The sequence below is a fragment of the Serinus canaria genome, chromosome 3, assembly GCF_022539315.1.
Source record: "Serinus canaria isolate serCan28SL12 chromosome 3, serCan2020, whole genome shotgun sequence".
In the NCBI taxonomy this organism is placed as follows: Eukaryota; Metazoa; Chordata; class Aves; order Passeriformes; family Fringillidae; genus Serinus; species Serinus canaria.
The window spans coordinates 46,878,002-46,893,767 of NC_066316.1; the positions used below are offsets into that span (position 1 = coordinate 46,878,002).

The 15,766-nt window shown below is 40.4% G+C and overlaps 1 protein-coding gene across 1 annotated transcript in view; it reads right to left on the reverse strand.

The window, feature by feature from the left end:
- The window catches only part of UST (uronyl 2-sulfotransferase), a 152,489-nt gene that overhangs the window by 31,058 nt on the left and 105,665 nt on the right, over positions 1 to 15,766 (reverse strand). Inside the window, exon 6 of the mRNA XM_030236339.2 lies at positions 1,649 to 1,746. Within this exon, the coding sequence (XP_030092199.2) occupies positions 1,649 to 1,746 (98 nt within the window). The remainder of the gene's footprint in view (positions 1 to 1,648; positions 1,747 to 15,766) is intronic.

Below are 15,766 nucleotides of genomic sequence, written 5' to 3' on the forward strand. Positions count from 1 at the left end.
CCTACCATTTTCCACCTTGTCCTTCATTTTAACTTTTTTCAGTCTCCAGGAGGTTCCCTTTCCCCTGTCATTACCCCCAGTCGCCCTGCAGCTTTGCTACAGGATTTGCATTTTTTGGCTGTGACTGATACTGGTTTTGAAGAACAGTTTAGGGTTCTTCTGTCTTTTCTCCCAGCAGGAGAAGCTGCCAGGACTTCACTACATTTTTATGCTTCTCAGTTTCCCAAAAGCACAATGCAGTTAGACAACCATACAAATCCTAAATCCCTTATAATAACTCATATTAGTTATGTTCTGGGAGCAGCAGCCATCATTCATACTGACACAGGATACAATGCCAGCGTCCCAGGCTAAGGGAATCAGCTGCCCACACTGACTGGGAGTGGCTGTAGATCACACCTCTTCCATGACTTCATTAGGTTATTGTGGATCCTATGCAATAGTGAATTTAACATTTGTCTGAAGCTCTTTCTGTGTCATGTGGAAAAGCTTACGACTTTCCACTCCTACTAGAGCAGACTTGTAGCAGGTTTTTCATGCTCTACCACCTTCTGGGCACTGATCTGTTTTCTGCAAGAGCTGTGTCCTAACAAACACTATGAGCCTCCTGTTTGCAACTCCTCATGGGACTAAGAAGTAGCTGAAAGAAGTACAAGGGCATGGCAGGAGCCAAATCTACAACAAGGTACAAAACAGTACTTCAATACGCTGCTTGGGAACCTCACAGAGATATTTTGTGAAGGTATTCAGGCATGTGACTGTTAATGGGATTACTAGTGCATGCAAGTTGAATGTGCAACCATAAGCATTTGCAAATCAGGCCAAAATATGTTTAAAAAAATGTGCAATGAAAATGAAGTCATTAACCTGTTTTGTTTCTTATACATAACTTCAGTTAAGAAAAAAAAAGGCAGGATTTTACAACATAGATACTTAGAAGTAACACATTTTCACTTGTTATTACTGCTACAAAGAAGTATGGCTTTTAAAAGAAATCCTGGAAAATGTGCAGTTGTTTCATTATGGAGAAGCCTAAATAATACAGAAACAGAATACCTTGAAGTTGAACACACCTAATAAAAAACATTTGTTACCAACAATACTAAAGTGTTTAAAGCCAAGAAAGTATTTTAAATTATTCCAATATTATTGCATAAAAAATTACTATGGTATCAGTAATACAGCAATATTAGAATGGTGTACACAGATGTTAAAAATGAGGTAGCTCAATTAAAGCAGTAGAGGGCTGTATTTTACATGGTTTTAAACATGAATATGGTTTCTCACATGGACACAGAAACCTGTATTTCTCATATAGACCTGATAGAAGTATCTGAGCAAATCAGAAACATGTATTACAAGATTGCAGTGCAGATAAGATGAGTAACCCAGAAAAAATTACACATAAATACATTCATATTTGATGAATTATTCATGATATAAATAAAGAAAAAAGAATAGTGCTACATTTGCAATGCCCTACTTACTTCAACATATAAGCATGCAGTTACCACATGCAGTTGTTCATTCCTTGTACATTCATTTTTCTCTTGTACTTCAAGTAATGTCACCTCTTTTTTACGGACTTCTGACAAAATGTTGGCAATAGCTATTGCTGAACAAATTGAAATACCTTGCATATACTTACCTGCATCTTGGATGCTGTCCACAGAAATATGGTATGATGTAAAATAACCTGGGATTAGAACATTCAGGGTAGTTTTCAAGGATACATACATTAATATCCTGTGGGGGAGGAAAAAAAATACTGTATTTTCTGTTTGCTATTAGCAACTGTTTTCTTTATCTCATACTTTTTATAGTCATCTCAGGGTCAAAGAACTGTGCCAAGGCTATAACAAATACCTTAAAATTCATCTATTGGTCCATTAATCTACTTCTAAATATCAGCAGGGGAAACAAAAAGTTATTTTGTCCTAGAATGCACAAAGCAATTTGTTCCTCCTTGCTGCAAACCCCACAATTATTATACTGAGATTACTGTATGAGTCAAAGTGGGACACATTAATCAACATTCATACTAAATAACATTTAAAATATTCAGAAGATTATTTTCAGGCTCTTCTTTCTTCTAAATACACCCTGGAGAAAACCTGAAGTAGCCAGAATAAATTAAATTGAGACAACAATTATTACTTGTCCTCCCACTTTTTTTTAAAATTCTGTTGCATTTAGTGACTGGAATGCACAAATATAAGATGTAATTTGTACATCTCACTCAATATTATAACATACATCACTTTTGGTTACAATTCTGTAAACTTCTCAGATTTTCAGAACTGAACTGTGCAAAGCCTACTGAGAAAACGGGTTATTAGAAAGTATTCATCATTTTCATGAAATATCATTCATCTAATTAGAAGCTATTTATCATTTTTCAAAGACTTGGCATAGCTACTGAACCCTGAAGAACTGCATTTCATTTATAGCTTTACTTCAGCACAATAATAAACATGTGGGACTGAATTCCATTATCCTAATCTAATAGAGCCTTACTCTGCAAGCAGACACACCCTCTGCAGAGACAGAGGTAAAAAAATGGGTAAGACAGTTACAGCAAGGATGGAAGGATCTCACCTGTGCAGAATCAATCTTCATTATAATTTAGATATGTGCTTTCACAATGCCATAGGCGCTGTACACATCAATATCAAACCAGCAACTAAACAAATCCATAATTTATCAAGTCAATAAAATGTGATAGAGAACATTCCACAAGACAGATGTGCTTGGCAGCATGGAAGACATGGAGGGCATCCCCTGCTCTCCCCAGAGAAGGGCAGGGTACAGGCCTCCAGCCACAGCATCTGCATCTGAGGCCTCATCAGAGAAAAACTCTTCCCAGAACTTCAGTCCTCTCACCTAACTTCATTAGATCCCCATTTTGGTCTGTAAGCCTTTTAAAGTACACTTCTGATTCCTACTCTGTCTCACAGTCACGTGAATCCAACTTTATAAGCATACCAGAAGACTCTGGGCTAGGAAGTAAATCACATGGTGAGGAATCATTAAAGAAAACAACATAGAAATTGCCAGCTGGGACACAAACAATCCATTTCCCCTGCTCCCCACAGTATACTCAGGGCTTGCCTTAAACACATACCAGAAGATTTATGGTCAAGACCTGAATTTTGCCATTAAAGGCTCTGAGCAGAAGCTAACCAGCCCCCATGCTCCATGCTATGATTGCTAAGAAATCTTACTGTGGCTGTGTAGATTGCACAGGCAATGTGTCTCTCCTGTCATCCCAACAGGATTTTTCAACATGAATTACAAATTGCACCTCTTTAAAGGCTTATTGTGCTTTTACTATAGACACCACTGGAGATGTATTTAGTGACACATATTTTTGGCTTTCATAAGAACCTGAAGACATGCAAAAAAATTAATAAATCTCTTGGATTTGAAAAAAACCTGAAATATTGCTCTGACAGTACTTTATGTCCAAGCTGGCTTGTACTTGGTAGACAGATTAGATGGAAGGTGGGTAGAACAACTACATAAGACTTAAAAATCTCTAGGAACACCCAACTAAGAACATTTTCTCTTTTCTCCCTCTCATACAAAGGCAAAAGGACACTAGCTCTCAACAAAGAAGCTTACAGTTTCTTTATAAGAATAATGAATAAGATGAGTTGAAAAATATTCCCTGAGATGAGTATCAATGCCCAACACAAAAGTGTAACTGGGATCTTCTTGTAATTCAATTCAAATAGTGAAAACACTATTTGATTCACACAGCCAGAGAAACATCTGTACAATAAAAGCAATGTAAATTGATGCGGAAAATCCTGCAGCTTTAGCAAGTAGACAGCTGATACTAACTGAAAAAGAGATTTTTAGTGTCCTTTTCAGGGTTAGCTGATATAGGATTACTGAAACAACCAGGCTGGCTCTAATCTAATCTCATCTCCCCCATTCCTTGTTGGTAATTTAAGGTTTAAGATAAAGGCCAGGTGAGCTTTCACACAAACTGTCCTGGATTGTCAGGCAAGTTGTGTTCTATCTATTTGCCATCTGTATGGAAGTTGTCTTCTGTTAATTGGGCAGTTTTCCTTATCTCTTCCACAACCACTCCTCCCTCTGGGGAGACATCTGCCGATAACAGGCTATTGAAAGTCACTGCATGACTGATAAGAACTAGAGCATCCCATTGGGAGATGCTCCGCCAAGAGGGAGGAGCCAAGCATTCCTACATGGATATAATCCTGAGATTCTGAAACACCAGCAGAGCTTCTCCACCGGATTTCCCAGAGGTACAGCCGCCTCTTCTTCCACTGGCTCTTCAGAGGAAGAGTACACCCTTTTCTACAGGATCCCTGCTCCAACAGAACCACACCTGACACTCCAGGAGGATTGCAGCCACAATTCCAATTGGACTGCTACCACCACCCTGACCAACAGGGTGTCAGGTTGTATTCTAACTCTGTCAGTGTTGTTTTAGTTTACTGCACTGTTTATTTTATCCTTTTCATTTTCTTGCCTATTAAAGAACTGTTATTTCCTGCTCCCATATTTTTTGCCTGAGAGCCTCTTAATTTAAAATTCATAGAAATTCGGGGATGGGGGGGTATATTTTCCATTTCAGGGGGGGCTCCTGCCTTCCTTAGCAGGCACCTGTCTTTCCAAACCAATCTTTTGCCACACAAGGCCATGCACTTCACCCTCCTGACATCAGAAGCACCAGGCTTTCTCTGCAGTAGAGGCCCTGCCCCTTCCCAGGCTTTGTTTACTACCTTTGCTATGATCTGTACTCCAGCTGCTCAAGTGTCCTTGTGCATTTGCAGCCCCTGCTCACTCCATGAGATGTGAAATCAGTTGTCAGCCAAAAAGTGGGTGAAAGAAAGGTCAGCCTGAGGTGAGCTTGTCATTACAAAACTTAAACACACCTACAGGAGATGCTTTTTGGTGCCAGTGGCACTCAGGAATTTCTGGGTTTTTTTTCCCAGCATGGAAAGTCAAGGTGAAATGACATTATTCTAGGCAGTGTCACTCTGCTAGCCTAAGCAACATTAATTAAGCCACATCTCCAAGTAAGAACATGCTTTCTCAGCAGAACACAGTTCTTCTAGGGCAGAAATGCTTCTACGTGAGACAAAAATTTGCAAGGTGACAGATGACAGCCTTGCTCATTTAAATGACTGGAGGAGCCTTGTAAAAAAATTATTTTAACACAGTCAGGAAAGATACAGAAGGAAACACACAGAGCTACTTTGATCACAACCTTTCAAATTAAAGAAAGCAGTATTTTACTTCATACCTCAGCTCCTGGCTACAATTCATATCAGTCACATCCCACAGGGCTTGTGTCATCAATAGGGCAGTGGCAGGCCTGGGAATCAGCCCTGCAGCTCCAAGTAACAACAGAAACTTTCTTTTAAAATATACTCTATTTTTCTACTCATATAACAATTTTGTCTGAAAAGTTAAACTGGTGATTTCTGCTTCCTTCTTCAGTAAAATTGTCTTTGAAATGAAAATCACAACATGCCTTAATCTAATCTATCAATGAGTCGACTACTGATCGGAAATATATCAAAGCTGCATTATTAATATGGTTTTTGAGATTAGTAATAAACTATTTCATTTGCCATAGTGAGCTCAGACGTGCTATAAGAGAAGTCAGCAACTGATTAAAAATATTTCATAGAATAATTGAACGATCAGGTTTGGAAGAGACCTTCAAGATCATCTAGTCCAACTGTTAACGCAGCACCACCATAACCACTCCTAAACCTTATCCCCAGATGTCACACCCAGATGCCTCTTGAACACTTCCAAAGGTGGTGACTCTATCATTTCCCTGAGCAATTTATTCCAGTGTCTAACGCCTCTTTCAGTTAAGATTTTTTTTTTCTAATATCTAATCCAAATCTCCTTGATGTAATTTAAGGATGATTTCCAATCATCCTTTCATTTCCTCCTCACTAAAACTAAACTACTACTCCTTTCAGGTAGTTGTAGAGGGTAAAGGGCTACAAAATTCCTTTGGGAATTTTAATTCCATCACAAAAAGAGCAAGCTTTAAGGTGTTCTTCTTCAAAACAATAAGCAATTTACTGAAGCCAATGTCTTATGACAAATACTGTACTGTATACAAAAAGATGTGACACAAGATTTGAGAACTCTTTTCCTCCTAATACAAAATCCTATGAGTACTGACAGAAATAATAACTTGCTTTTTATCCAGTCGAAGAAACACACACAAAAAATCATTTTGGGTTTTAAGGCATTCCCTATTTTTTTGATTATGAGTGTCTCAACCAAAAATTACAGAAACACCACATTCTGCCCTGGATGCATTAGAATTATTAGTAGTGCTGACAATTAAACATAAGAAATCATAACTCAAATACCTACATGCCTTGCAAATAATTTCCTTTCCATTTCCATCTGTTTATGTATGGAAAAACACAAAAATATCCCTTCTCTCACAATCAAAACAAAAAATACACATCCTCTTTCCATGCCTTGCCCCTCTGAGATACCACAACTTCTGTGGAACCAGGATACCCTGCTCACAGCCCAGGAACAGTGCAAGCTCCTTCAGGCTGAAGATGTGCAGGTGTGTCAGCAACAACCTAAATTTCAAGTTTTCATAAAAGGAAATGAAGTAAAAAGATGTGGAAAACCAGTGACTGAGCCCAGTCTAGAGTGACCTCTCCTGCTTACAAGGCTGTTCTTCATACACCACTACAGTCCTGTCCTCACTGCTGCCAGCCAAGGAAAATTCTTCTGCTCTCCTGAGAGCCACCAAGAATCCTCTCGCAGCTTGTAAAGTGTTTTCTTGCATAGTTGGTGTTTGTAAAGAGGTCAAACTGACCATTACATCCCGAGGACAATGTCACATCATATGAGCTAAACACAACCGTGCTAAAAACCCCCAACATAATTTCCCACCTTCTCTGGCCCCAGCTGGGGAGCTCCAGGTGGCCTTAGAGTGATTGCAAAGAAAATGTAAACATGATGTCTCAGAAAAGGGCTTGTGAGTACAAGTATGACATGAAAGAAGGAAAAGTACAACTTCCTACTTTGGAAGGCTGCAGAAAGACACTCAAAAGTGAAGGTACAGTTGGCATGAAGATTTCCAAGTATAAATGTAACATAACTTACTAAATATTATTTTGGAGCATAAATTATTTACACATTTTAATGAAACATAAGATAAAATGCAACACATTTTTAACCCTAGTTAGAGAGAGTTTTACTTCACCAGGTGATATTTAATGTTTCTGTTCAATCTCAATAAAGTATTTGGATAACTAGAGCCACAGAGCAGCAAAATGACTTCTTTCTTTCAAACATATTTGGTACCTGTTTGTGTATCGATGCCAACAGCACTGGCAGCAGAGTGCTGTGGGCTGGGTAGGTGCTGGGCATTGCTTCCCAAATCAGCATTGCCAACAGAGACAAAGCCAAACGTTTCCCATGCTGTGCTGATGTGGCACTGAGGCCCCCCATGGTGGGCTGTGCCAAGCTGTGCAGGATGACTGTCCTCTGGAGATGACAGGAGGCTGGACAAGTTTATTGGGACACCAGTGGCAGGCTGCAGAGTGACCAGTGGGCATCTTGGGGAGAAGCTCCACAAGATGGCAGAGCAGATCCAGCTAAGCCTAGAATGCAGGGTTTCTGTCCCCAAATGCCCCCCGCACCAGCTGTGATTGCTCCTTAACTTCTGTGAGGCCCAACCAGCTCAAAAAGCAACAGAAACCCTTTTCTGTTCCTCCTCCACTGCATTCTGGTCTTCCACCAGAAGACTGAACAACATGGGGCTTGCTCACATTGCAACCACAGCGCTCCAGCTGCACAGGGCAACACAGGTCACCGTGGATGACTTCAGTCACTGCATTAATTTCTTTTACAGCCTCCCTTGGCCATCCACCCTCTATAGTCTGGGGTCCTCCATGGACTGCAGGTGGATCTCTGCTTCACCATGGACCTCCACGGGCTGCAGGGGGACATCTGTCTCATCGTGGTCCTCACCATGGGCTGCAGGGGAATCTCAGCTCTGCTGCTGTAACACCTCCTCCCCCTCTTTCTCCATCAACCTTGGTGTCTGCAGGGCTGTTCCTCTCATCTACTGCAACTCCTCTCTTCTCCAGCTGCAATTGCTCCTGTGCAGTAACTTCCTTCCCTTCTTAAACAGATTATCCCAGAGGTGATATTGCCATCACTGAGGGGCTCACCCTTGGCCAGCAGTGGACCCCATCATGGAGCTGGCTGGCATTGGCTCCACTGGACATGGAGGAAGCTTCTGGCAGCTTCTTACAGAAGCTACCCTTGTAGCCCCTCTGCCCCCCAATCCCCCACCACTGCTACCAAAATCCTGCTGTGCAAGCTCAATACATTTTTGTAGAGGATAATTCTGGGGTTTCTTTGAGTTGACTTTCCAATTTCTTCTGGCAAAATGCATGTTTTTACTTTCCTTCCCCCACCACCACATAAGTAAATAGGCTGCCAAGTTTAATTCCCATTTATTTTTGGCTGGGCTAATTTGCCTGGACTCTTCTGCCTGGGCAAATTTGCCTGACTTTTCAGCCAACAATGTATTAAGCTCTTTTTTTTGGCATCTTTACAAGTGAAGTGGCAGCTAACAAAACAGCATCTTCTGCTAACCATCTACATTTTCATTAAATGCAGACATAAGTTATTCATTCATATACAAATTTTTGCTGGCATTGACATAGCAAAAGTGATGAACTATGCCCACAATGCTACTATTTAGATGTGACAAACATGAAACACATTTGTACAACACTATTTTCTAACTTAAAATTACGCACAACATCAGGAAAATATATGTGGCTATATTTCTCTCTATTCTGTTATCAGAAATCGTGGTAGTAATTTGTCAAAGAAGTTTTACTGTTAAGAATGGAATCACTTCATAGTTGTAAGCAGGCACCTTATCATATCTTGCTTTTCCATTGCTTTTGTATTTTTCACCTCAAACCATCTCAGTACAGGAAATATATTTAAAAAAAAAATAGAAAGAAATTGCCAAAAAAAGGATGAGTGGCTGCCAGCTGGAAGCAGTGTGTAAGCATTAAACAACCATCCTGTTACAGAGGGCACAGATCCAGGGAAGACCAAAAATGAAGATCATTATACTGTAATCAAGAATGAATCCCACTGGCAACTAACAGGAGGGAGACAGTACATCTGCTAATTCTGTTTACTAACACTTCTGCATAAAAGAAGCTGGAAAATTTGTCTGCTTGGATAACAAGCTTTAATAAAATAAATTAGGGATGGCATATATTCAATTCTGCAAATGCCAAGCAGGAAATACCTACCACCTCAAGAACCTTTCAGCCCTCCCTAATGGAGGGCACGTGGAGTGTAGCAAATTGATGCCTATGAGAAAAGCAGCAAGTCACAGAACAGTTTGGGCTGGAAGGGACCTTAAGATCAACTAGTTCCAAACCCCTGGCAAGGCAGGGACACCTTCCACTAGGTCCAGTGTATCAATGCCTTACCCAGCCTGGTGTTCTGAACACTTCCAGGGATGGGGCATCCACAACTTTTCTGGCAACTTGTTCCAACAACCACCACAGTAAAGAATTTCTTCCCAATCTCTAAACCTGCCATCTTTCAGTTTAAAGCCATTGCTCCTTGTCCTGTCACTATATTCAATTTTTAAAAAGTTTCTCTCCAGCTTTCTTGTAGACCCCCTTCAGGTACTGGAAGGCTGCTCTAAGGTCTCCCCTTCCCCAGGCTGAACAACCCCAATGCTCCCAGCCTGTTTTCATAAGAGAGCTGCTCCAGCCCTCTGATCATCTTCATGAACGTCCTCTGGACTTGCTTCAACAGATCCATGTCCTTCTTCTGTTGAGGGCTCCAGAGCTGGACTCAGCACTCCAGGTGGAGTCATAAAAGAAAAAGTCATAGAAGGTGGAGTCTCACCTCCCTTGACCTGCTGGCCACGCTGCTTTTGTTGCAGTGCAGGATACCACTGGATTTCTGGGCTGCAGGTGCACATTTCTGGCTCATGTCTAGCCTCTGATCTACCAGCACCCCCAAATCCTGCTCCCCAGGGCTGCTCTCCATCTGTTCAACCCCCAGACTGCACTGATACAGAGGAGTTGTCTTGTCTCAGGTGCAGGACCTTGTACTTGGCCTTGCTGAACTTCATGAAGTTCACAAGGGCCCACTTCTCGAGCTTGTCCAGGTGCCTCTGAGCAGCTCCCTTCCCTCCTGCATGTCAGCCACACCACAGAAACTTGCTGAGGTTATGCTCGATCCCACTGTCAGTGTCACCAACAAAGATGTCAAACAGTGCCAGTCCCAACACTGACCCCAAGGAATGCCACTTGCCACTGATCTCCACTTGGACATTGAGCCACTGACAGCAACTCTTTGAGCATGACCATCTGGCCAATTCCAACTAATCCGTTCATCAAATCCACATCTCTGCAGTTTAGAGACAAGAATGTTGTACAGGACAGTGTCAAAATGCTTTGCACAAGTCAGTAGATACGTCCAGCAATTTATGCTCACAAAAGATAGTTCCAGAGCACAAAGTTAATTTCTGACAGGCAACAGCCTCAGCCTGGAGCTGACTGTGAGGCTGAAGTCAGTGGACCAAAAGTGGACAGAGATGCCACTGGTGGCTGAGGGTGCTCCTGTAGGGTGGTCTCACCACACCTGGTAATGCTGTGCAGCCTTGGCTGCTCCTGTCCCAGCCAGAAAGGCTGCTGCAGAAGACTCAGGTTGTTGAGATGTATTTTAGCCCAACCTTTGCTAAAGGAGAAGCAGGTTTATACCAGGTTACCATCTGTCCAATCTGTTTAAAAAAAGTTCCTATCTGCTCTAATTCATAGCAATGCTTTACTGCTCCTACTGTCAATCTTTACTGGTATCTGATACAAAACCACCCTAATGTAATTCAGAAAACTGCTTTGTCTTGATCTTGATAAACTCAAGGAATAGCTGCAGGATATCTGCTTCATAGCACATTTTTTATTCACCTGAAGATTTATATTTCCCTACAGCAATTCATTTTTAAGACCATCTTCTGGACTCTCTTCAATTTTTCAGAAGTCCTAGAACAGAACAATTTTTAACTTGGGCTTTTTCAGTAAAACCAGAAAAGACCCTGCCAGTGCCCTAGTAAGTTCTCACCAAACAAGGTGGTGTCATGAATTAAGGAATAATTTCACATTTCTGGCTCCTGGAACCCAGCATCTTTTGTTTAGCTTGAAACGCTGTATCCAAGAAACTTGGGCCAAAACATTAAAAAAAAAAAAAAAAAAAACCAGATTGGAGGAAGTACAGAGGAAATATTCATGTAACATGGATCACCACCTCCATGATACACCACTCTTTTAATGTTACAAGCATCAATGTTCAGCCAAGTAGACTGTAATACTAAGACTCTGTGACCTGCATTAAGAGCAAGTCCTGCTCACAACTGAGCAGTAATATGAGTGACCGGATTACCCAGAATGAAAAATCATGTAATGAGGAAAACCACAGGACATCATAGAATCATAGAATGGTTTGGATTGGAAGGGAAGTTAAAGGCAAATGTCTAGTTCCAACCACCCTGCCATGGACAGGGACACCTTCCCCTACACCAGGTTGTTCACATACAGAGAAGGGCTCTCTAGAAAGAGCCTAAGTCAGGAAAAATAGTCTTGAACTGAAGTGACAGTCAAAGACACTTTAGAAAAAAATGGATAAAATGAACAGAAGATTGCCAGAACTTAGCTAGTATTACACAACACTGTAATGAAGAACACAATCAGCAAGGGGAGGAACCAGCAGCAGCAAAAAAGCCAATCTATCTTCCAACAAGTCTTTAATCCAGTCACTGAAGATGTGATAAACGTCCTTTGTTCCCAGTACAAAAAAAAGGGAAACAAAAAGAAAGGATAGGATGATTAAGGACAGGAAGCTAAAGACAGGAATAAAATAGCTGGGTTTTTTAATGAAATGAGACACTGAGTAAGGTTGCACAGCACCTGGGCTGAGACAATTCTTGAGGATAACAAAGAAGGGTTAACAGAGAAGAAGCACATTTTTCAGGGAATATTAATGGGAGCAGATAAGAAATCTGACCTCAAGGAGACACAGAAGGACTCTATAATGCTGACAGACATTCAGCATTAAAAACCATAGATCCTTACAACAGGATACTCTGATTTAAAAAGAAAAACCCAAATCACCAAAAGAATAACTACAATAAAAAATATAAAGTATGTATTTATATTACAGTGGTCTTTCAAGGGCTATTAAACACAGATATGGCAGCAATGTCAGTGGGTGAGCTGAAGGATGCCAGACCCTGGAAGGGCACTCAAGGGGAAGCACTTTTTTACCCTGTCCCCAGATTGTACCGGCTACCCCCTCTGGGCTGGATGGTGCTCATGTCTCAAGAAGAGCAGAAAGTTCACCTCCACACATATGGCACAATATCATTTGCACAGCTACCAAGGATTCAAACATTTCAAAATATTGCAGTCCCTACAATATAAAAAAGTCCATTTAAATAATGAGACATTTCTGTAGCTCACATTTTTCTCCCATTTTCTTTCCTAGGTCAAACCTTCCCAGTCTGTTAAAACCTGACTGGATACACAGAAATTATACTCAGCAGATTTTAGCCCAAACCTCAAAAATGCTTATATTAACAGAAACACATTTAAATTCTATGAATGCCTCAATATCTTGAAGCTAGCATTACACTTTGTTTTTAGCAGAGGTCCACAAAAGTAGTTTAAACAATACAAAAGTTTAAGAGAGGCTTATTAGAACAAATGTCAAGAGTTCTGTAGACTAAATATATCACCAGAGAAAAGAAATCCATGAGCCAAAAGAAAATTAATTAAATATCAATGAGCATTAGGTATTGTTGCTTTCATACAGCCCAACAGGACAGAGGCAAAACAAACAGAGATCATTCCATTTGCCTTTTTTTTTTAAATAGGACTTCATGTGACAAGAATTGGGGAGGAAAATCCTTACTTTCTGCAATATAAATCTTCAAAATAAGAGAGTGAAGAGATGGAGAAGGGAAGACATGCCCCACAAAAAAAAAAATTATTGCAGGCATCAGGAAAGAAAAAAAATTTAAAAATTATTAAGCATTCCCTAATCTGCAGATGTAGCAAAATTCTCATTTAACAAAATAACCACTTGCTAGCTAATGCATGTTTTATTTCAACATACTGCTCAGTTACAGCTTAGACTATCTGCTGCCACAAATTCCAGTGACACAACTCCCTTTTGCTCAAGTTAAAGGGAGAGAAGCTGTATCCAACAGCTCCTGATAGGTCCCTGAAATAATCCAGTCACATAAATACACTGTCTAGCAAAAAAGAAAAAGAAACCTGCTGCTGATGTCTGAATTAAAAAAGAGAAAATATACGATTCATTATATAGTACACGTCATGAATTTCTCTGGGTTTGACCATTTTTTAGGTCAGATGGTAAATTTCAAAAACTACAGTACTGCCTTTTTAGAAAAAAGTTCCTCATTGTACCAAAGTCTCGATGTCTTTTACGTCCCCTTGACCCACCACATTTATGTTGGCACTTTAACACAAACCTGTTGAATGGTGAGAAAACAGCTAGAAGTTTGAGTTGTGGGCTAATTTTACCTTCTTATCAGGCTTCTGCCTAGTGTTGACTGACTTGGAATCACTCCCTTCATCTCTCTGGGCTGAAATGGAGAAGGAGCTGCAGAGCAGAGAAGAAAATCACTCTGCTTCTGCAGCTTCCCTGCTGCTACAACTGGAGATGGTTTCTGCTCTGCTGCCCCTATCTAATTTCCCTAGTTAGAATCTTCCCCTTGCTGAACAGTTCTAATGCTTTTCTGGAAAATTACGAATACTTTGCATTATTCATAGCACTGCCATTCTGAATAGCATACACAAAATGGGACATTATTGATTCCACTTTTCAGTTGGACAAGACTATCACCATACTGACAAGACCAATATTAAAAACCTCATAAAATTAAAAGGTTCAGAGACATAAATAATGCACCTATTTGCATTTTTTTTTTACTTTTTTAATTTTCAGTCATTGCTGAAGTTCTTTTCTATGACTATGAAAGAAAAAAACATACTCCCCTCCCTATACAGAAACCTAAAATCTCTCAATGCTTTCATCTCAGGTGCTATGGCTTCAAAAAGCTCAGCAAGCAACAAGATCAAGTACAAAATCATGAAGGTTAATAAATCTGTTAGGAAGAGGGAAAAAAAGTGTCAAATGTGCTTCCCCTCATCCCCCATTCTTTTTATCAACTCTTTGGATTACATTCTGAAGAAATATTTAATTTTTTTCCGTCAGCCACTGATGAACACTTTAGTTTTCTTTTTTCCTTTCAAAGAGAACAGAAAATTAATTTTGAAGAAAATAATAAACTCATTTAACAATCCATCTTCACCATGGAAAGTTTCCTATTTGCCACTAGTTAGTGGATTTTTCCCCATGAAAGAGGAAATTACTCTTGACAAGCTCAGTTATGAATAGTGGCTGGCTTTGCTTGGATCAGAGTCCATAGGAAAAAAGTAGTGTTCAAGGTAACCTGACTAGTCTGTCTTTCAATAACTCACTAAGCAGCAGCCAGATTTGCTGAAACAATGGCAGTCCATTTTCCAGAGTCTAGAACAACAAACAATCAGCCTAACGCCCTTTGTTGGGCTTTTTGGACAGTTTGATTTTGATTTTATTTAAAGCAGCTATATTTACAAGGGATAGAGGAGCTTTGAAAATTCTAGAAAACAAGAAAAAAAATGTTTGGAATAACAGCCAGAAAAAATGATCACTGCTTTTACTTTAAAGGAGAATTTCACTACTTTGTTACATAGGGAATGTATTTTCTCAGCTGACACTGCAGGTCTACTGCTTATCCTGAAAGATGGAGTTACCATTTCATTCAAGACATGCACCCACCATCCCAGATAACTCACAGCCGTGTAATATCATCAGCAAACTCATCAGGGACATGTATTTTTGGAAAAGGTAATTCAACTTCAAATAGCCATCCTAAGGCAAAAACCAAAACCACCTTTGAAAGAGATGATTGCCTGTTTCTTGGGGCCTTTTTTTTTTTTTTTTAACATTTTTTTCTTTAAATAACGTAGAATTACAAGGAAGACATAAAAAAATATTTCCTGGCAGCAGTACCCTTCTTAACTTGACTGATTATTAATGAAAAAATGGGGGAGGGGAGGGAGAGGGGAGAGGAGAGAGGAGAGAACTGTAGCAATACTTTTAGGCCAAGAAGGAAAAACTGATTTCTGGAATACCTTACACCTGAAGAGCACTCCTGAAGGAAAACACAGCAGCCACTTGCCAGGCAGGGCCAAGCAACCAGAGAGAACACTACAACCCATCTGCCAACACAAACCTATGGCATTTGGTTGTTTTTGGAGAAACACAAACACACATCTCTCCATCATAGGAGCATACTGAAGGAAACGAAGCAAGAATAGACAGACAGCACCAGATTTTTAGGCAGACTGTTCCCCAGTTCAGATCTATTCATTCTGTAAAGAGAAAGAAACAAAACCTAAATGTGCACCTCTGGCCTTCATCTTCACTGCTGTATTAGGGGTTCTTTCCCTGCTGGGTGGGCTGGCTGGGAAGAACCTGCCAACCTCCTAGCCAGACAAGCAGCCCAGATGTGTCCCACAGGATACTCAGGCACCCCACCTGTGCTCCACAGACATGAGCCTTGGTGCCAACCAGAAAGGAGCAAGCACACAGTGCTCCAGCAGGCCCTGGGGTCCCT